The sequence below is a fragment of the Protobothrops mucrosquamatus genome, unplaced genomic scaffold, assembly GCF_001527695.2.
Source record: "Protobothrops mucrosquamatus isolate PMUCROS unplaced genomic scaffold, P.Mucros_1.0 scaffold2118, whole genome shotgun sequence".
NCBI classification, from domain to species: Eukaryota; Metazoa; Chordata; class Lepidosauria; order Squamata; family Viperidae; genus Protobothrops; species Protobothrops mucrosquamatus.
The window spans coordinates 121,313-143,382 of NW_015388219.1; the positions used below are offsets into that span (position 1 = coordinate 121,313).

Genomic DNA, 22,070 nt, shown 5'->3' on the forward strand with positions numbered 1-22,070 from the left:
TGGCCCACCACTCATAGCCCAATTCCCCTCTACCCTCCACCAGGCCACCAAGCCATAAAGTTTGGGGATCGTTGATTTAAAGAAGACCACATTACATTACACCACATTACCAAATTATTATTTCTCACTGGCAAGATTTCAGAAGTTTGTAATTGCTTGCTTCCTAAGGCTGAAAGAGAGTGATAGGCCCAAGGAAACCCAGGTGGATTTGTGCCCAAGGTGGGATTGGACCTCATGGTCTCTTGAATTCTATCCTGGTGCCTTAACTACTGACCAGCCTGGGTTTCATATTAAAGTACTGTAATATTTTTTTCTAAAATTCTTGCTGCAGATGTCAAATCTTATTACATTTTAGACTTTAACATTTTAGACTTTAAATAAATAACTAATACTGAGTGGATACAACTTTTCATCTTTTTGCTTTTATTACTTACATTATTTGTGTACATTTATTGTGGTTCAGCTTTAGTACAGTATTTAGTACAGACTAGCTAAAGTGGATGTTACGGATCTACAGTAAGGTCAATGTATTGTTGCCTATGTTTATTTTTTACTCTTTTTATATGCTATTAGCTGCTCACAGTTACTGTAATAAATAAATGAATAAATAATCTAATCCATTTTTAATATCAATCTGGACAAAATGAACCCAATCTGCCCCCAATTTCTAAATGAAAAATTAATTTTCTAAAAAATTGGGAGAAGTTATCTGTTTTGCTTAGGCAATTTGCTCATGAAATACTTACCCTGTGGAGCAATTAAATCTCACTTTGCCTTGAAATGTCACACATAATTTCCCCTGTATTTGGATAATATTTGGACTAAAAACCTAATGAAAGAAATATGAAAAAGCCATTAAATTGTTTTTATGACAGAGTTTTTGTGCTGAAACATATTATTTGAGAACCACAGCAATACATGAAACAATAAATGTAAGCAGGATATTTAAACTGTTTTATTTTTTAGTGATATATAACATAGAAAAGCATTTTCTGACAAAACAGACAAATATTTTTCATTGCTTTTCTTGTTTGTCTATAGTGGTCCCCCCCCCCATTATTAGACCAATTGAGATATTATTTGGCAATTTTGTCTGTGCATGAGAATTTGAACAATATTCACTGAACTGTGAATTTTGGCATTTGTATGGTAGCAATGGATTATGTATCAATGAAATTTAGTTCCCATTTAATTTTAAATGTATTTGATGTTACATAAATAAACATGGGTTTATGATGATGCTCTGCCAACTGTCGCTGTATGATATTATCCTGATTTTCAGAAGTGTCAGTCATATTTTGTCAGTCTGTTTATAGAAAAAAATTAAAAGTATTCAATGAAATGCAGTAATGAGATAAATTAATATGTAAAGCCAGGTTTTATCCTTACTGTACAATTATGGTAAATATGGACCAATCAAATTTTATTTATTTATACAATTTAAAATGACTTCCCATCTCACTGCAGTGACTCTAGGGGGTATACAAAGTTAAAAGCAATAATTTAAGCAACTTAAATCATAAATGCGAGGTCATGAACAGTTATTCCAACTCATAATAGAACAACAGTAGCTGTCAGAGCTTGTTTAACCTCCTGGCTCAAATGCATGGGATACTTTTAAAAGCAGATTCTTTGTTTTTTAGGTTGTTACATACTTGTGTAGGGATTCTGTTAAATGTACCCAATATGTAGTATCTTGATACTTACAATTCGGATAAAGTTAAGAAATGAATAATAAAACAACAGCAGCAATGTAAGCAATATATTTTATTCTCAAAATTTGGTTCGTAAATTTCTCAGTACTCAGTACATTACATGAATGTATTGTTTTTCCTCCTGCTGCTGCATATTACTGTCCAGCTGTATTCCAGGAAAAACTATAGATTATTCTTCCAGGCTTGATAATAAAAACAACATTATCCAATGTACCGTATGTCTGTTCAAAAGTAAATTCTACTAAGATCAATGCATTCTGTTTTCACACAAATATGGATAAGCTAAATAATCATATAAAAATAACAACCACAAATAAAAACAAACTAAATAATGCCTCCATCAAGTCTTGTGAACTATTAAAACTGAATTGCCAGAGATAATTCTGAACCTATTTCTCTCAATTCCATCCAAGTAATTAGATAATTTTTATATATATATTGAAATAAATAGAACAAAAATAGAACAAAATTAATGAAAGAAACTATTGCAGGTTGTATTGATATCTGGTTGCAGTGAATTTTCAGACATCAAGTTAAGAACAAATGAGAAAAAAGTACTGAATTCCTTGAACAAAGATAAAAAGTGGATGAACATAAGGTACAAGTTTAAAATTATTTTTGACTAAGGAGTAGTTTTAATTATAGCAACATTTTTGTCTTCTGCATAGTGTATGTGCTTAAAACCTATGCGCTAAGTTAATATCAATTCTGTCCTACTTACAATTAATTCTATTTCATATTGGAAATTTCAATGCTTGGGCAAAGACTTTCCTGGCCATGTCCTTTACCTGCTATTCCAACAAGAGCCCCAAATTCAGAAGGACTTCCAGATTGCAAACCTGCTGTTCTTGGGGAAACACAATCTCATCAAGAATCTGTTATGGTATTTGTTTGGGATTAGTAGGCTTTAACCCAAACTTGCTTGGATTGAGTCTGAACCTGTTTCTCCCCTTCTAAGTTTCCAAACACCAAGTCATAACTTCTACCAGATCTCCTATTTGGTAGACAATGCAGCTTTGTATCATTCACATGTTGATATCGTCTCACTGTGAACTGAAAGATAATCTCTCCCAGCAGCTTTGCATGAATATTAAATAAGATTTAAAAAAAAACCCTGAGCTCTGGGATACTTCATACTGGAGGGACCAACCTATTGTCTCCAACACAAAATGGGACCTATCTACTCAGTAAGGGGTAGAAATGCTGTTATACTGTGCCTTCAAACCCATACAAATTGTCCAGAAGGATACTATGATCAACACCACTGAAGGTTCAATTGGCAATGATGGTTACTCTCTTCCCATCCCAATGAACTGACTTCCTCCAGTCCACAAAATTGTTTTGGGTAACATTACAAGATGATATATCTGTCATCTAAAGATTCTTTCTATCCAGCTTCCAACTCAGAATGAGTAAGAACAGTTTTATACACAAATTGCTCAACAAAAGAATCACAAAAAATTATAATAGCTTGGTCTTATGGCCAGTAGGAGCCAGAACATTTTAAACAGTGCACCTGACTTAGAGATGCAATAAAGTAGATAAGCAAGCCTGCTCTGCTGATTGTATTATGAAAGAGTAAGCTTAGGCGTCCAGTTGTACTCACCACAGGAAATGTCCAAACATCTCTTTACTTGTTTTTGAGAGCTCTCAAAAAATGTGGAGCTCACTGGGATCAGTGGGTGGGGAGAGACACCTCTTGGAGCTTTCAATGTTAAAATGTGCACATTTGAAGCCATAAAGTATGGAGAAATTTTATTTTCCCAGAGATTGGCAAACCCCATCTCAAGTCCACATGGCCAAAACTGAACAGATTAATTCAAGAGCATCTGGAGGGCCACAAGTCCAATAACCCTGCTCTGAAACTATAACTCTATAGTAACATAGTTCTTAAATAAATCTTACTGAACTCTTGTTTATATGTATGATACCGCTATATCATTTTGATAATGGGAAATGCATCTTATTTTATGTTCTAAATTAATGCCACTTATTTAGCACGTAAATTAAAAACGTGTATATTTTATGTACAGATATCCAATGGAAGGAAAAATAAAAACAAGAGAAATGAAAGTAAACTGGTAATTATTTTATGCAATATATTATTATTATTATTATTTTAAAATAGTAATAAGGATTATTGATGAATTATTGTATGGTATTTTCTTATACTCCATCCTCTCTAGATTTTATCTAGAGCCGTGATGGCTTTAGCGGTTACAATGCAGTACTGCAGGCTTATTCTCCTGACTGCTGGCTGCCAGCAGTTTGGCAGTTCAAGTCTCACCAGCTCAAGGTTGACTCAGCCTTCCATCCTTCTGGGGTTGGTAAAATGAGGACCCAGATTGTTGGGGGCAATATGCTGACTCTGTAACCTGCTTAGAGAGGGCTGTAAAGCACTATGAAGTGCTATTGCTATTGAGCTTGTTTTTTTAAAAAATCAATGGATTTACTGTTTATGATATTTACATATTGGTGTTTTCAATAATTTATAACTTCTTTTTCAGTCTTATTCAGGCACAGTTAGGATGCATTCCCATCCAAGATTTCACCTTGACGCAAGATATAGGAAACATTTTTAGAAATGGCATAAGACTTACAAAATGTATGGTAAAATTTAAAATGACTATTTTTATTACATATTTGCGGACAACTAATTCTTGTTTAGTGACCAAAAATGGAACTGGCAACTCAGTTGAACAGTGCAATTTTACAATGTTCAGCTTTCCTTTGCTTTACAGATCTGCAAAGACTGGACACAAAGTTATTTATGTAATCACCATCATAACTGGAGATGGTCACTAAATGAGTCTGTCACTAATTACAATTTCTAGAGTCATTCATTTTCTAATAAGTCTGAGTGATTTATAAAAGTAAAAAAGAGAAGCAATGTATTTTAAATAATAATAATAAGCTTACATCCTACGACGATATCTGTAATACCATAAAATATCTACATTTGCCTATTCCAGGTCCTTGAAAAAAATTCAGTAGGTAGACAAAAATGTCAAATCCAGTCTGAACATCTGGCTTACTATGCAATGAACCATATAATGTAATAATGATAATATACCCTAGCATGTTTTTTTTCTATCTCTTTCTGTTTTTTACACTTGTTTCTTTTCTTGTGTAGGGTTATCTGAATTTCTGGCTACCCGTCAAAACAACTTTATTGTATTATTAAATGCTTTGATTTTAGCAAAGTGCTTCAGATGTAGACTTTGGGAAAATTCACTCTATATATCCAAGCAGCTAGAAAAAATTGGTAGGTACCATAAAAATTATTCTACCTTACAACTTAGGATACAGTACAAAAGTTGACTATTTTTCTATTTAGGGTAAAGTCCAATCATTTCAATCTCATAGCATAAAAATAGTATGATAGAATTATTTTCTTTTTCCATCCTCAGATTGCAGAAAGCTCTCCAGATATTGAGGAAAATTGAAATGCGGGGGAAGTGTGCATCATATTACATTAAATATCACTTGTGAAAATATTCAGAATCCATGCATATTTCTTAGCTTTCTTAGTTTAATTAATATGCTGCTTAGCTTTATAAAAGGAAGTGGCAACAGTGATGAGAATTTTGTACAGCAGTATGTTATACATTAGAAGTACAAACTGCAAAATAATATTGAGGATGATTCCTAGATTTTCTATTGTATTTTTAAATATCAGATTTAAAATAATTACAGGTAATCCTTGCTTAACAACCAAAATTGGGACTGTAATATTGGTTGTTGAGCAAAGCAGTTAGTAACTGTGACTGCTTTGCTCAATGACTGCAATCCCAGCACTTTCAGTTGCGATCATTAAGCTACTTCTCAAGTTAAGTGGATGGAGAACCACCACACCGTTGCTTCAGTCACTCAGCTAGATATTGTTGGTGCTTTGGACTTTGCCAACAATCTCTGCTGTTGTTGCCCTTTTTTCCCTATTACCCTGCCCTTCAGTCTAAAATACCTCCAGGGATAAACCACCCAAACTGCAATCTAGTCAAACCTCACCATCCTTAAACCATCAGCCACAGCACCCTGACAAGATGGCCATTTAAAAATATATTTCAGAGTAGATATTATTATGCTTACTTTAAATGATATTTTATATTTGCTTACTAGTAAAAAAAAAGATAAGTTATGAGGAAATGCAATTTGATCAATTAATCTTTAGCATATTTCCGTTTTCAACAGGCATGACTTTATCAAACACAATGATGAATGCAGGACTGACCTCCTTTAAAAAAATAGAAGATATAAATGCAAGAGAGCTTGAATTGGTACTTATTTTAAAATTTTTATGTTGTGTGTTACATATACTATTTTACATTTGATCACATGTTATCTGATTTGTATTCTGTTGTTTTCTAAATAAATCATATAAATATCTCGAAGGAATGCACAACTGTTTTTCCAGTGAAATGAGTATTTCCATCTGCAGAAGTGGTAATAAGGGAGGTCTTTTTTCTCCATTGTTTTCCTTATACTTTCAAAAACTACTCCAGATTTTTTGATAAGTCTGTTATAGGGAGGAGAGGTAGAAAAATGCCTTAACCCAAGAGACTTTCTGTTCACACTATACTAGATTCATTCTTCCTGAGATTATGTATTTTTAAAAAATGTATTGAGTAATGATATAAGCGGCATTTTCAAAATATTCTGTTGCCAGGAATTCATAGTTTTTCAAGTCCAGATACTAGTATAGTAAGGTATCTGAGGTGAGAAAAACAAAAAAGGAATTCAGACTGCCAGAATTGCAGAATTATTTGTAACTGATAGGAGAGTTGAACAAAAATGTAATTATTTGTTATAGCTGTAGTACACATAGTTTTTACCATTCTTATTTCATTTGATAAATTCAAACAGTGGGTAACTGCAATTGGTGGTGGGGGAGGATTGGAAATGGCAGCTGAAAGTAAGAAAAAAAAAGTAAGTAGCTGGTTGAATATGGGAAATTTATTTAGATCATCCTGAAGGCATATCCAGATAGCCAGTTTAATGTCCTGTTCTCCAACCCGTAAGGTGGGATATAAAAGATCAGAATATATTTGCTCTATTTACATAGCTAGTTTTTACTCTGCCTCATTAATGAGGCTGGAGAATTGTGCTTAGAGTTTCCTGCTGGGCAAGTTATATTGCAGAGACTATTGGATTTCATTCCCTGACCAGATTGCTGCTTCTAACTATGTCGTCAATATAGATGCTGCCAAAATACCATATATCATGCAAGGCTTGTGTTGGGAGAAGATTGAAAACAGCATTTCCACATCTGGTTTGGAAAAATCTGGAGTTAATTGTTTCAGTAATAGGCTGGGGATAAGGGGAAATCTGCATCGAGATACATTTTTAATGAACATTCGACAAGGCATTTTCAATCCAATGGTATACGTTTGTGTGGATGTGCCATAAGGAAGACAGACAAACTGGCATAAATTATCCCAAAATGGCACTGTTGCCATTTTGATTGATTTAAAGAAAAATGATAACAATATAATGCTAGGAGAACAATGTTTTGTGAATAGCTTTTGTGCTCTGTTAAGCAAATACTGGTCTATGTTCTAAATTAATATGAATGCTATCTGAATTTAAATTTCCAGATTTTGAACAGACATCCTCCTTTTGGAAATCAAATTAAAGAATCAGTAGTACATCTTCCAAAATATGAACTTAACATAGAGCAGGTATATTTTTGTTTTGTGTTCTCATTGCAAAAGAATTGAATTGAAAAGAAAACTTAGAAGAAACTCTCCTTCCTAAAAAAGCTGTTGAGACTTTGGAAAAAGTTCAGAGAAGAGCAACTAAAATGATCAGAGGCCTGGAGATCAACGCATATGAATAACAGCTGCAGGACTTGGGTTTGGCTAGTCTAAAGAAAAGAAGAAATAGCGGTGACATGATAGCAATGTTCCAGTATCTGAGGGGCTGCCACAAGGCAGAGGGGGTCAGGTTGTTCATCAAAACACCAGAGGGAAGGATGAGAAACAATGGTTGGAAACTGGCCAAAGAGACAAGCAACCTGGAATTAAGGACAAACCTCCTAAAAGTGAAGACAATTAACTAGTGGAAGAGCTTGCCTTCAGAAATCGTGGGTGCTCCATCACTGGAGGGTTTTTAAGAGGAGACTAGACCAGGGGTGTCAAACTCAATTTCACTGAGGACCGCATCAGCATTGCGGTTGTCCTGGGGAGGAGGGCGGGTGGGTGTGGCCAGAGTGGGTGTGCCCTACTGGGTGGGCGTGGCCAGTTCTACATCATTCACGTCAAGGGTGCCTATAGGGGCCTGGGCAGGAGTGGGACAGATCTGAGGGTCTCTGGCAGAAGGGGGTGGGACCGGGGCAAGTGCCAAGATGGCCACCACAAAATTGTACATTGGCTCCCGGCTGGCCTGAGCCAGGGCCAAGGCAGCGGGGGCTGTTCCCTCACTGTTTCCAGGATGGCTTTGCGGGCCACATGAAACCACTTCGCGGGCTGCATCCGGCCCCCGGGCCTTGTGTTTGACATGTCTGGACTAGACAGTCACTTGTCTGAAGATGGTATAGGTTCTCCTGCTTGAGCAGGGGGCTGGACTAGAAGACTTCCAAGTCCCTTCCAGCTTCTATTCTATTCTATTCTATTCTATTCTATTCTATTCTATTCTATTCTATTCTATTCTATTCTATTCTATTCTATTCTACATTTGTGATTTAGGTGCTGCACTAAATAATTACCAAAAAAAGTCTTTAAATTGTGGAGCCAGTAGTTCATTATGATGTACTGGAGTCAAATGTAGTAGCTAGTACAGTATGAAGTGTGATACACTAAAAAGCCTATAGTGAAGATTTCTAATCATAGATTGGAAAAATTGAGATTGAGCTCTGTGGCAAGAACAACAGATGCTTCATTACAATATAGCAAGATAACACTATTTGGTCATATTATCTGCCATAACACTAATGAGTGATGTTTGCGCTTAAAGAACTATTGTCTAACTCTGCCTGGGATTATTTAATTCTATGGTATGGAGGGTAAAAGCAATGCACCCAGGTATGATCTCTAGGCCTATGAATCCTGCAAAGCAAGAATGATCTAGGAACTAGATATAGCAGCTACTTAAGAGGCATCTCCTCATCATCCATGTTTTCTCCTCAGTTTGATATGCCTTGCTTTTCTAAATGCTTGTTAATACTATGGGTATATACAATAGGGCAAAGGCAAGGGAAATTATCTATGAGTGACAAGATCATCATACAAATGCTCCAACTAGGGGTGACACAATAGCAGACTTCCAATATTTGAGAGAATGTCACAAAGAAGAGTGGGTCAACCTATTCTCCAAAGCACTTGAAGGCAAGACAAGAAGTAATGGATGGAAACTTATTAAAGAGAGGTCCAATGTAGAAGTAGGGAAAAATTATCTGGCAGTGAGAACAGCTTGCCTTCAGAAGTTGTGGGTGCTCCATCACTGGAGATTTTTAAGAAATGATTGGACAGTTATTTGTCCGGAATGGTATAGGGTCTCCTGCTTGAGCACGGGGTTGGACTTCTAGTCCCTTCCAACTCTGTTATTCTGCATTCTACATTTTATAATTTATGTATCAGACTTTGGGATCTGATGGTGGTATTTGGGGGGATGGCATCATTACACATGTGTTATAACATTGAACTAGCTTAGTATGGTATCTGACTCCAGTCAATATGAAGCTATTCATATTTCTTTACCATATTGTATGCCAAAGCTAGTTTTATTTTTGAATTGTATGTCATTTATTTTCAAGCTGGTAAAGTACAACGAAGCAGTAGCTGAAATCATAGTGACAATCATATTAACCAACTTTGAACAGCTGCAGATAAAAAGAACTGCTCCAGATTCTCATTATGCAACCCTAGTAATAGGAGATAATGATAATAATGTGATTTTTAGACAAAGGATTATGTGAGTAAATTTAAACTATTTTGAAAGTTTAACAATTGTACATTTTTGTATATTCAATTTTAAGCTATTGATTCATTATATACTTTGCAGGGATTCTGCTTTGCTGAAAACTGGAAACTGGACAAAAAAGATTGAAGTGAGAAGAGCTGTTAATTCTGATGAGCTTAATATAAATCTAATCAGTTCTGAATATGGTAAATTCATTTATGGATTTGGATTTTAAAAATAAGTCTTCTAAGTTTTAAACCGAGAACCTTTTGGGTTACATGTTTTTTTAAATCAATATATGCTGATTTTATAGTGGAACTACATTTCCGCTTTACACTATTTTGTGTAATGCAAAAATGTTATGCAGTGAATTTGAACAAAAAGCGATGGCGATCTGAAACATAAGTTATTGATTGAAATATCCTAAAACAATGATACTAGGCTCCCAGCCAAACTGTCAGAAAAGCCCAACAATAGATTGACAAAGATTGTCATAGAAGATAATGACACATTTATATAACTGTGTTTTAAGGATGGGGCTCGGAATGAAGTTGAAGCTTTTAAACTAATTTAGCCCAGGGTTAAGCTTCTAGGCTAGAGACTGTGTGACCATGAGTTCTAGTGCCTTAGCCACGAAAGCCAGCTGGGTGACTTTGGGCCAGTCACTCAGCCTAACCCACCTCACATGGTGGTTTTTGTGGGGAAAGTAGGAGAAAGGATATTCACCACCTTGTATTATTTATAAAAATAATAATTATACATACAATAAATAATAAAATAATTGTTATTTTATAATAATTTTTATTATATAAAATAATAAAAAAATGAAACAAACTAGGTTTATTTTTATAATGGCAAGTCAATATTATGTACAGTATGTATATTTTAGCTAGTATATAGCTCCTGGATCGTGTGGACCTATAAAAAGTGTTATCGTTATCGAATAGAATGCATACCTATATTTTCTCCCACTCTCTGCTGCCTTGTTGAAAGATACAATCAGTAGAAAAGAAAACATTGGAAAAAGAAAAAGGGCGAAGTTCAGTGGCAGATATATTTAAATATTCAAATTAGCTTCTGATCCAGTATTACACTCTTTTGCCTACTATTTACAATATAAAATGCATCGATTGTAACATTCAGCATCAGAATCGATCTATTATGGTCACAGATCAGCACAAAAGGTAAACATTAAAATAAATACATTCTCTAAAAAGTATTGGAAAATAACAAACAAAGTAGTAATACGAATAAGGATCTTTAGTTCTTGAGGTGTTTTACCCTTATTAACATTGCAGCAGTACAAACTTTTGCTACTGCACGAGTGGTGGCTGGATTTAAATCCTGAAGGGCATAGTTCATGTAGCGATCGTAACATTCTGTTGGCAAGAAAGTGGGATTTGCATTAAACTTGCTTTTTCTTCTGTTCCCTCCATTCATATATAGGCAGATATATTTGCAAAGCTAAATATATAATTTTCTCCCCTAATAGTTGGACTGGATGTTCAGCAGAAATATAAACCATTTTACTTAGGACCAAAGAAGGTTGGAATTATGATCACTCGTGGAAAACCTGATAGCTCTCAAACTTCTTCGGTAGGGTCATCAAAATTAAGAACAAATAAAGGTAAACAAAAATTCCATACTAAATATTTATTGCTAGCAGCAGAATAGATTTTGGGTTAAGTGTTTGATGTCAGAACCCAGTCTGATGGTGAATAATGTATGAATATAAAGGGTATAGGCCTACTTCAAAAGTTTTTGATTGAGAATATTAAAATAATTATGAGATGAGTTGGCAAACAAGAAAAATCAATGTGCTTTTGGGTTAATATTGAAAATGCAAATCCCACTTATTTAGTAGATATTTGAAATTTGCCTGAGGTTTTCTCTTTGTGATGATAAATTCTGATGGATTTTTTTTTGTTTTAAGGGTTGTTTCTAATACTTTAAATAGCATGTAATTTTCTTATGACTTTAGGCCAATCCATTAAAAATAATATATAAAATGGATTCCTAATGTATATATATCTTGTTTTTTTTAATCTGTATATTTTTAGTTGGTTTTTTATTTAAATTGTAGGATTCTCAGATGAATTTTCTAGTGATAGCCTTATTGAACACAGTGGGATTTAATTTGGTACAAAAGTTTTAGAAACAGAATGTATACTGTATGCCTTTTCCTTTCGTTCTGACGTTAAAGTGCCAGTGTATACACTTGTAGATTAAGGATAAATTCACTTAAATTATAGTAAACTTTTAGTAGGCTTATCACCTCATATCCTATTTCCTACATGATCATTTTCAAATGTTTTCTATCTTTTCCATCTTCACTTTTGTATTACATTATAGAATTTATGAAAAATAACAGTAAAATATTGTGAAAATGCTGTGATTTTTCACTGATTACCATGTATTTGATTGTGATATAATGTTTAAAGCTTTTTTTCCCTTTTATGTCATCAAACTATCATAAAACAAAAGAAGCCACTTGTAGCCAAGAATCAGTAAGCATAAAGAATGGAAATAGAAAATGCAATCACCACTGCAAAAATAAAGAAACATGTGGACATGACTGTTGTGAGTTCATTTTCTTATTGTAACTTATGAATGATACAGTTTGCATATAAAGAATTATGAGAAGGATTCACTCAATCTCTTGAGTTTAGATTTAGAAAATGTGTACATGCTCATAAATGTAAACTCTTGTGGATCTTTTAAAAGTGGGCATATTGGAGGATGTTTTGCATTTGGAACATGACAGATAGTTGAGTAGAGGAATGAGGTAAGGAATTATATTGTCTCATAAATCATAATGTGATTTTTTTTAAAAAAAAATTAAATTTCTAATTTAAAATTGATATATAATTTTGACATCTTTAAGATTTCTTAGAGTCTTATTCTATTCCTTATTCTGGCATTTGAGGAGTAATTTTGTAAATTGGACCTATGCCATTGGGACTAAAAGCATTTCAAAGTACAAGATCAGAAACTACCATCATCTTAAAACAACAATATAGCTTTTGTTTTTAAAATGCTCCTCAAGATGTAGCTGTTTTCTCAGGCCTTCTCTAATTTGCTGTTCAAGATTATTTCATACTTGCTACAGATATCCCATAGCAAAAGGTAGACATTTTAAAGAAAGATATCCAAGTCTCTCTCTTGTTTCACTGCCAAAAACGTATCTTTAACAAATGATTGGATGCACATTTATAGTAAACACAGCCATGAAAAATGTAACTAGGTAGTAATCATTCTTTCACAGTATATATGTTAAGACCATGCCTAGGCTAGCTTAAGAAAATATTGATGGTCTAAGCTGCTATATATTCAGAAAAGGGTTGTTGGTTTGGGGTTTATTTGTGGGGTTTTTTTGAGCTAAGATTTTAAATTAATCTGCCTTATTCTGTGAATGTTACGGCATTGCCTCAATATTTATTTATTCAATTTGAATACTGCTTGACTCCCTAATGACTCTTGATGCCGTACAATACACAGCCCAAACCCACAAACAATTTTTAAAAATATCCATCTGGAAGAGTAAAATAAAAAACAGACCAAAAGTCAATAAAAATGAACAGATCATCATTGCATTTTACTCAAAAATGTCCCATTTTAATAAAAAACCTAAACCATATTCCTCACTGCTTCTGGGTTTTTGTTTTTTCATTAAAAATGGATTTAAGAATTATTTAGAAATAATTGGTACGTGCAATTATAGAAGTGGCTGGCTGTTGCCATACAAGAGTTTATTTAAAATTTCTATAAACTATTTTTCTTTTATTTCTAGTTTTCTGTAACAAAAATAAAATTTAAATATAAAATGAAAATATATATTACATTTTTAAGGTAAAATTGGAGTTTCAGAGAAATCGAACATGAAGAATGAGTCAGTTTTTTCTTCATATCTTACTGACTTAAGAAACCGGAATGCTGAATCTGCCATTCCCCCAGTCAAGCGACTAAAGGTATATGAATCTGGAAGAATATGTGTGCCCTTTTTAAACAAAAATAGCTATATTTGCAATTAAGAGCATTTTAGTTAGTGAAATATAATATCTAATGTTGGATATTTTCTGTAAAATAGGAAAAGAGGCAGAACATTATATTAACATTAAAAATGCCTACAAAAAAGATTAAGGTGATAGTACAAATTATTCCAGAAAAACTATTGGGAAATAAATGTTTTATAATCTTCTAGACAATTTATTTGGAATCAGTGTAGGGTAGAAGCTGACACCAGTATTCCACAGGAGGTAGCTTTGAAATGAAAAAGTTATATGCATTTGGGCATATGTGATTTCTTCAAGCATTAGTGGCTAATTTGAATACGATTGTTGGATTGAATCGCAAATCAAGATTGAATATTGTACCTTGTGCTACTTTTTGCAGACAAAAGTTTGACAGTGTTTCTTGCCTGCCAACTAAGCAGGGTTTGGGGATGAATTCTGTGCTCTGCTCTTAAAATTTTACAGTGCAATCTTTTTTATTTCTATGGGATCGCCATCTATTCTTCCCCTTTGCTAAACTTAAACAAATGTACAGATTTCAAACTATTCTTCCTTTTTGTAGGAATTTTCTCTTACCGTAAAACGATTACAACATGATAGTAAATGAAATATAATACATTATATTTCTATAATACACTATAATAATAAACTATAAATAGATTTATAGCCACCCTCTGTTTGATGAGGTCTTTGCATAATTCAAAGCTGCTATTCACTAAAATCTCTATCAACATTCCAGATCAATCCATTCCCATGTAAAGCCATTTTCACTGAAGGTTATGCCCTGTTATCTACTATGTTGGTTTAGTACATGTTGGTAGCAAGATATTTTTCAGCTTCCAGATCTAAGTCTGAGAGAGAATAACAGGTGACCCATAGATAAGTAGATCTCTCTCTTTCTCTACTACATACCCAAAGTGCTATTTTCTACTATATAAAAACATATCAAGTATGAAACATAATGTTCATATATAGATTTTATTAGTTATGGTATCTCATTTTCTATACAGGAAACAAGTATATGTGTCCGTATATATTATTATAATAATAATAATAATCTTTTTCTACATTTTAGATGCAGATGTCAAATAAATCTCAAAAAGTTGATCTTAAACAATTTAGTTATATTCCAAAAGCTTTTCTTCCAGCATTGCCAAGGTACTATAGTAATAGTAAGAGTCATCTATCATCATTGTCTTTCTTTATTAAGGTTCAAGATTAGTAAGACATAAATTAGAACAAATCTGATACAATCCCAAAATATAATAATGTAACAGTTTAATACATGATGTACTTTAATAACAAATCTGGATATGACATAGCTTTATCACTACAGCACAACATTTGAATGTTAAAACAGTGATTTTAGAATGTCTGTGATTTAAGAAAACATCTAGATAACCTTGATCTGGGGGCAAGGCAGCATTTCCAGAAAGTGAATTAATTGACAACACAGTTCTGCATAGAATTTACATCTTAGAAAAACATGTTTTAGTGTTTCAGTTTCACCTGAAACACAAGGGATTCCTTTATATGTGCCATCCATAACTGCAGAGGGAAGGGCATTAAAACATGCTTGGAAAATGAATACAGAATAACTTGAACAAATAGTATGCAGGTTGTGATTCCGTTGATTTACTAGGAAACAATATAATCTGAGAGTGTTGCTAAATTACTGTATACTGAAGTTCAATATCTGGAAGAAATTAAGGGGCATGCCAAGATGAAGCCCTGCGTTAGTTATGACTATACTGTATATCATCTAGATTTAAAGTGAACATTCCTAACCACACACACAGACACACACACACACAACAGGAGGTGTTTGTCAGAGGAAGGGCTAAAAAACACAAGGCATAAAGATTCTGCAAGTTGCCCAGCTAAAGCAAGTAGGCACTTATAATTGGGCAGTACCAATACAGGAAGATGCTGGAAATGCAAGATCACTTTAGTGATAATGGCAAAGGCATCTTTGACCTCATAAGGAGATTCCCACCTCGAATTGGTATGCTAAAGGATGCCAATGGCAGATAGTAATTGATTCAAAGAAGAACAAAGATGGAAGGAGTATATTGAAAATATATACAGCAGAAATTCAATATCCAAGATACCTACTTCTACTAGAGTCTCTTGTACTAGAAGGTGAAGTTAGAGCAGCACTCATAGAATCAATAGGTATTGGCACATTTTACTTAGTAGGAAGGCTACAGGAACTGATGAAATCAGAAATATGGCAAGGAAGATAAGAATCAGTCAAGGTTCTAACCAAGCTACACCAGCAAATCTGGAGAACGACATAATAGCTAAGAGGTCAATCTACATTCCAATCCATATCTTATCCAGCCCTCATGAATATTGTATACATTAAGAGAAGTAGGACTTTGAAGAAGATAAGAATGGTTTTAAAACTGGAAGAAGAAACATCAGTAAACTGCTGTATGCTGATGACCCAACTTGGAAAGCTGAAAATGCAAAGGATCTGCAAGCTCTGGTAGTGAATATCAAAGAGCACAGTTAAAAACTTGGATTAAAATTATACATAAAGAAGACCAAACTAATGACAACAGCTACAAGGCTTTATGAGGCTAAAAGGCTAATTCATTTTTCATTTTTCTAAAGATTAGAGCATGTACAACATCCAAGATCCCCTTTAGCAGAAGACATCTACAGTTCTGATGTTTCTCAAAGATTTCAACTGGAACCTGAAGTTCGCAAAATGAATGGTACATTTCTAACGATTCTAACATTTATTTTACTTGGCCACAATTTAGTCACAGTTCAATGCTTTTAATTCCTGTAGTTTCAATAATATAAATTAATTCCACTAAGTATTGGGGAATATCATGCTACTTCATTATATAGTAACATAAAGGAATAACTGGGTTATCTTAATTATCCCAGACTATTCTTATTTTGTAGATTTTGACACAAAATTATACAAGTACTGTCCAAGACAGTGTCATAAGTATCTGAATATGAATGTTTCAGATCAGTATATAATAATTAGAAAAGCTTGTAAAAATGAATGCAATCCAATGCACATTTTATAAATAAATATCTGCTCCCTATTAAATACTTGCTTCCAAAAATGGTGTTGTGGGTTCACTTGTCTTTTTGTTTAAATTGGATAAACGTATTATTTTAATAATGTAAAAAATTGCATTTGAATATTATTGTTATGCCGAATTTTAGGTTTCTTTGCTATCAAGCAGTCTGAGGAAAACAATAACCCGATAATGAGCTCAAACAAAAGTCTTGAAGAATCTTCAATGAGCAACTTGACTGATGCAGATAAAAGCATCTCTTTGTTTTCTGAAACTTTGAATATAAATTTTGAATTAGGAAATGAAATTTGGAATGATTATGATGATGGGAGTTTTGTACATGGCAACCCTTTTACTGCTAATATTCAGAAGTTAAAAGATCCAGGTAAAAATTAAATGTAGTATCTAATTTTAGTTTAAACTATGTACTAATATTTTGTATATAAAATCTGCATTATTAGTTTCAGCTAAAAAAGAAAAAAAAAACTTCTCCAGCCACAAAAACAGTGCAAAAAATGTTTTTAACAAGTGGCTCAAATATTATTTTTATTATATAAAAAGGGATAAATAAAATAATAGAATACAGTTTCTAAAACATAACATAGCATACCCATTGTGGCATGCCCGGATAATTCCTTAATAATTTGGAAAACTAGAGCCAAATACACTTAATTGTCATATCTGATCTTTCCATGTATTGACTTTAGGAATATAGACAAGCAGGACATTAAAAAGAAAAATGTAGTTTGCAGTATATCACGAAGGAAGATGATAGATTTAAACCACAAATAAGCAAGCTGTATGATTGATTAGATTTTGTTTTGATAAAGATTCTGTTTTGCTGAGTTTAACTCCTGTGACTGTATTAAAATGCAGAAGTGGCTTTCCACTGCCTTTTTACAGGATTACTTTTTACTTATTTAGTCTACAGCTATTTGGGTTTTTTTTTATCAATCAAGGACCAATCCTTCTTTTTTTTTCAAAATCAGCCAAGATTTTATTATAGTACTAAAATGCTAAATATATCAGATCAATGTCAGATATCTTTGGCTACTATTTGCAAGATGTTTGGCATTATTTTTATGTTTTAGAATCTTCTCCGCTGGAATCCAGAAACATGTGCATGCAGAATTTGAGAAAAAACTCATCATTTTGCCAAAATACTCAGAATAAACCTCCTGGGGTACCTTTTAAAAGGTATCTATAAATGTAGTAAAATAACTGCAGGTTATGACCACAACTGAGCCCAACATTTTGTGGCTATTTCAGCTAGCCGGACTGGCCTAAGGGGTATTTTAATTTGGTTTTTAAAATAATTTTAAAAAGAAACGGCCAATAATGAATATTTCATTTTAATCATATTTTAAAATTAGTATTATTGTATTAGTTATCTGTTTTAACTGGCTGTAAGCCGCCCTGAGTCCGTTAGGAGAAGGGAGGGGTATAAATTTGATAAATAATAATAATAAATAATAAAATAATAATAAAGTGAGTTTTGCTCCATTTTATGACCTTTCTTGCCACAGTTGTTAAGTGAACCACTGTAGTTGTTAAGATAGTAACATGGTTGTTAAGTAAATCTGGTCTTCCCATTGACTTTGCTTGTCAGAAAGTCACATGTCCTCAAGCATCTCCATGGTCATGTAATCAAAATTCAAAATTCAGATGCTTGGCAACTGACTCATATTTATGATGGTTGCAATAAATATGAGTCAGTTGCCAAGCATCTGAATTTTGAATTTTGATTACATGACCATGGAGATGCTGCAACAGTCATAACTGTGATAAAGGGTCATAAGTCACTTTTTTCAGTGCTGTTGCAACTTCAAACAGTCATTAAATGAACTGTTGTAAGTCGAGGACTACCTCTACTTATATATTTTCAGTTATGTTTGCATATACAAAGACTTCCAAATGTAAATCTCCCAGGGATACACTACCCCACTTGTCTTCTGGCCCTCTCTAACAGTCTGCTTTTTCACAGGAATATATGTTCATTATTTTCAAAGGGCTGTTCTGTAGAACATTTTAGTACTTCTGGTTCACAAGAATAAGAGTTGTTACACTTGCTATGCACCTTCTTGTATGTCTAGAGTGAAAATGCTTCAAAATGTTACATAACTCATTTTTAAAATCTTATACAATAATCTTTTATTTCACAGTATTTAATTTTGTTTTGGGTTCTGGGTTTTTTTTTAGTTATTCCATAGATAACACAAAACCTGATATCTACCTGCAAAATTCTTACTCTCCCTCACTGACTCCTCCATCCAGTAGCAAATTATTTACAGACTGTGGAAATCAAAATATTGTAAGTGATGATACTCAAATCTGATAATCTTGCTGGTCTAATATTGTGCTAAATGTATATTGAGAACATGCCTAGTTTTTATTATGTTTATTACCAATTGTATCTGTTAAATTTTTCTGACGTTTGTCTGTGTACATGACTGAGACAGAAACAGCAGTTGATTTGGTAACATTTTCTGGAAGATTGTTGCTGTTGTGAAAAATTCAGAAGAAAGAAAGGGGTTCCACAATGAGTAGAAATAACCAAACATTTATTCAATGATTGCTAGGCCCTGGTTTTACAAGAAAGTGGAACGCCAACCAATAGGAAAGCAAAGAGTTTTATAGAAGTTGAGGGCTACCGGAAGAAAATCCTAAGATTTGAATTTGTTGGTAAATATTGGGGAAATTCAGCAGGTCCTTGACTGTGTGCCTGGGACATTTCTGTCGTTAGGCAAAAGCGCCACTTTCAGAAGAGGCAGCGGCACTGCGGAAGTTCATTGTTAAGGAGATGCTAATCAACTGCCTGACTTTGATTAAGGATGATACCTTAATTACCTAGTTATTTTATTGCAATTCTTTATTAAGGCTGTCCTTAGGTTATAGCATAAGCAGTGAGTGAAGCTTCTGTTCTTTGGTTAGATAGAATGGAACGGGGAGCTCTCTCTGAAGGCAGGGATGCTCGTTTATGGCTGTGATGGAATTAAGTACAGTGGTGAAATGGGTCTGGTCCTGGTCATATCTACAAGTTTGGGAAGTAGGGGGCCACATTTTGTTTTGCTATCTTTATTTTTTTTCACTAGTTAGCTCTGTAGTTGATTTACTATATTATGAATAGCAAGGTGCCAATCCATGGGACCAATGTGGCCCACAGTGCCTTAAGTATCTACTCGGGCCCTACCTCCTCAGCTTCTCCTACATAGTTTTCTTTTTTGCTAAGGAATTATCAATTTTAAGTTTAACTAGGGCAGTGATGGCGAACCTATGGCACGCGTGCCAGAGGTGGCACTCAGAGCCCTCTCTGTGGGCACGCGTACCATTGCCCCAGCCCCGGTTCCCCCCATGGCTCCCTCCTCACCAGCAGCCCTCCCAGTGGGGAGTTGCCCCCGAGCGTGGCCCGCGTAGAGCAGCGCAGCCAAGGACATGGCAGCCAGGCAGCAGGGACAAGACTCTGCCCTCGTGCCCCATCGTGCGCAGTTGGTGCTGCGGGGCGCAGGCAGAGGGCATGGCCACCATGGCACTGCTGGGCCCCCTGGGCAATGTGCTGCGGCAGGCCATGTGCTGGGCGAGGCGGAGCGCAGAGTGGGAGTGGAGTGGGGAGCAGAGCGTGGATGGGGCGGGGGGGCAGGTTTTGGGCACTCGGTCTCTAAAAGGTTCACCATCACTGAACTAGGGTATTTTACAGGGAAGATATCTAGGGGAAAAGATCAGTTGTGACTTCATTGTTTATTTGATATTTGTATTGTGGTAAAGAGAAATACACTGGGAAATATTTCTGAATTTAATGTCACTCTTGATACTTGGACCCTTGAGAAATATCCTCTTTACAATATGGCATAGAATCACCCTGTTATAATATTAGGCCTTAAGTTTTTATTTAAGACTCAATTGTGTAAAATTATGTAATATAGAAGTAAATTGTTCATCATATGATGCTAAATATATCTACTTGTTTTGGTGGGGTTTTGTGTTACAGTTTAGACTTCAAGAAGAATATAATCCACCAGAAAATCTGAAAATGGCACAATTAACTGCAAACTCAGAAACAGCCTTGAGATCTTACCAAATTGATGGAAAGGGAGACTTTTTTATTACCAGCAGAAATATGACAAAGGGGGCTGATCTTAGGTATTAAGAAACATTTTAATAGAATCACCAAACTGAAATTTGCATAATGATTTCTGAACATGTATTTCAACGGTCATAAACTCACAACTAACCAACTTTTTTTTTTACCTTCCTACTATATATCTCAGACTTCTCCCACGTATGGCTGCAAATCTGAACTCTCTGGAACTGTATATAGACACAACTCAACTAGTTTCTTTATTTCAGACAACAGTAAAACCATAAACACAGAAGATTGTCTATTGCAGTACACAGTGCTATGTGTCTGTATGCTCCAAAATATAGAATCTATAGATATAGATTCTAAACGTTTTCTTCCTGACTGAATTAATGGATATTTGACTGTTCTCTGTATACCCTTCAGAATGCTCATTATTGACATAAGACAAGACATACAAATAATTAGGGTTGTGCAAAACTCATTGCTTTAGGAATGAAATATTCTAGAAAACCCTGGAACACTTTGTTCCTCGTCCAGATCAATATCAGGACCATTGTCATTCTGAAATTATATAGTGGTTTCCAGGAGTAAATTCTCTTTCGATTTGCACATCCTGCCTATATTTATACTTTAGTACAATATTTTGGTTTAACAGCTCTTCCATATTATGTTAAACATAGTAATTTTTGTAAGGTTTATATAGTACAAATAATATATTCTTTGTGATTTTTTTTTTTATCCTAGGCAACAGCTTGAGGACGATGGTGATATTAAGCCTTTTCTTGGCATATTTGATGGCCTTTTCTAATGTTCATAAAGATAATATTTTATCAGTGGAGAAGAATCAATCTTAATTTTGAGGATGAGAATTTTCTACTTTTTCGGTTTATAATAATTCATTGATAGTCAATATTGCTATATGGATAATACCGTAATTACCAAAACACTATATATTTACTTATTCATATACTTAATTTGTAATATTATTTAAATGTCAAAGTGTTTCATTAGATAAGATTGTATTCAAAATATACTATTTTTGAATTTTGAATTTTACAGTTTTATTCTGGAAAATAATATTATCTTTGCTAAATATATCTCTTAAATAAATATCTTTGTGAACTACTTTTTATTATTTTTTTTATTGTTTTCTTTCCTTTGGTCAGTGTCGACAACTAGTGGCTGCTTAGACAAATCCCCGCAGTTTTCTTGGCAAGATTTCAGAAGCAACTTGCCTTTGCATTCTTTTTAGGACCGAGAGAGAGTGGGACTAGCCCAAGGCTGTCCAGTTGGCTTTAAACCTAAGGCAGGACTAGAACTCATGGCC

At 34.1% G+C, this 22,070-nt stretch overlaps 1 protein-coding gene across 1 annotated transcript in view; it reads left to right on the forward strand.

The window, feature by feature from the left end:
- Positions 1-21,551, forward strand: part of HFM1 (helicase for meiosis 1) — a 72,205-nt gene extending 50,654 nt beyond the window's left edge. Inside the window, exons 19-37 of the mRNA XM_029285721.1 lie at positions 2,207-2,313; positions 3,749-3,796; positions 4,223-4,320; positions 4,849-4,980; positions 5,907-5,992; positions 7,310-7,393; positions 9,466-9,623; positions 9,714-9,817; positions 11,104-11,207; positions 11,695-11,751; positions 12,053-12,191; positions 13,461-13,579; positions 14,697-14,779; positions 16,241-16,344; positions 16,814-17,050; positions 17,757-17,848; positions 19,245-19,347; positions 20,586-20,802; positions 21,488-21,551. Coding sequence (XP_029141554.1) covers positions 2,207-2,313; positions 3,749-3,796; positions 4,223-4,320; positions 4,849-4,980; positions 5,907-5,992; positions 7,310-7,393; positions 9,466-9,623; positions 9,714-9,817; positions 11,104-11,207; positions 11,695-11,751; positions 12,053-12,191; positions 13,461-13,579; positions 14,697-14,779; positions 16,241-16,344; positions 16,814-17,050; positions 17,757-17,848; positions 19,245-19,347; positions 20,586-20,802; positions 21,488-21,551 — 2,136 coding nt within the window. The remainder of the gene's footprint in view (positions 1-2,206; positions 2,314-3,748; positions 3,797-4,222; positions 4,321-4,848; positions 4,981-5,906; positions 5,993-7,309; positions 7,394-9,465; positions 9,624-9,713; positions 9,818-11,103; positions 11,208-11,694; positions 11,752-12,052; positions 12,192-13,460; positions 13,580-14,696; positions 14,780-16,240; positions 16,345-16,813; positions 17,051-17,756; positions 17,849-19,244; positions 19,348-20,585; positions 20,803-21,487) is intronic.
- Positions 21,552-22,070: the final 519 nt, after the last annotated feature.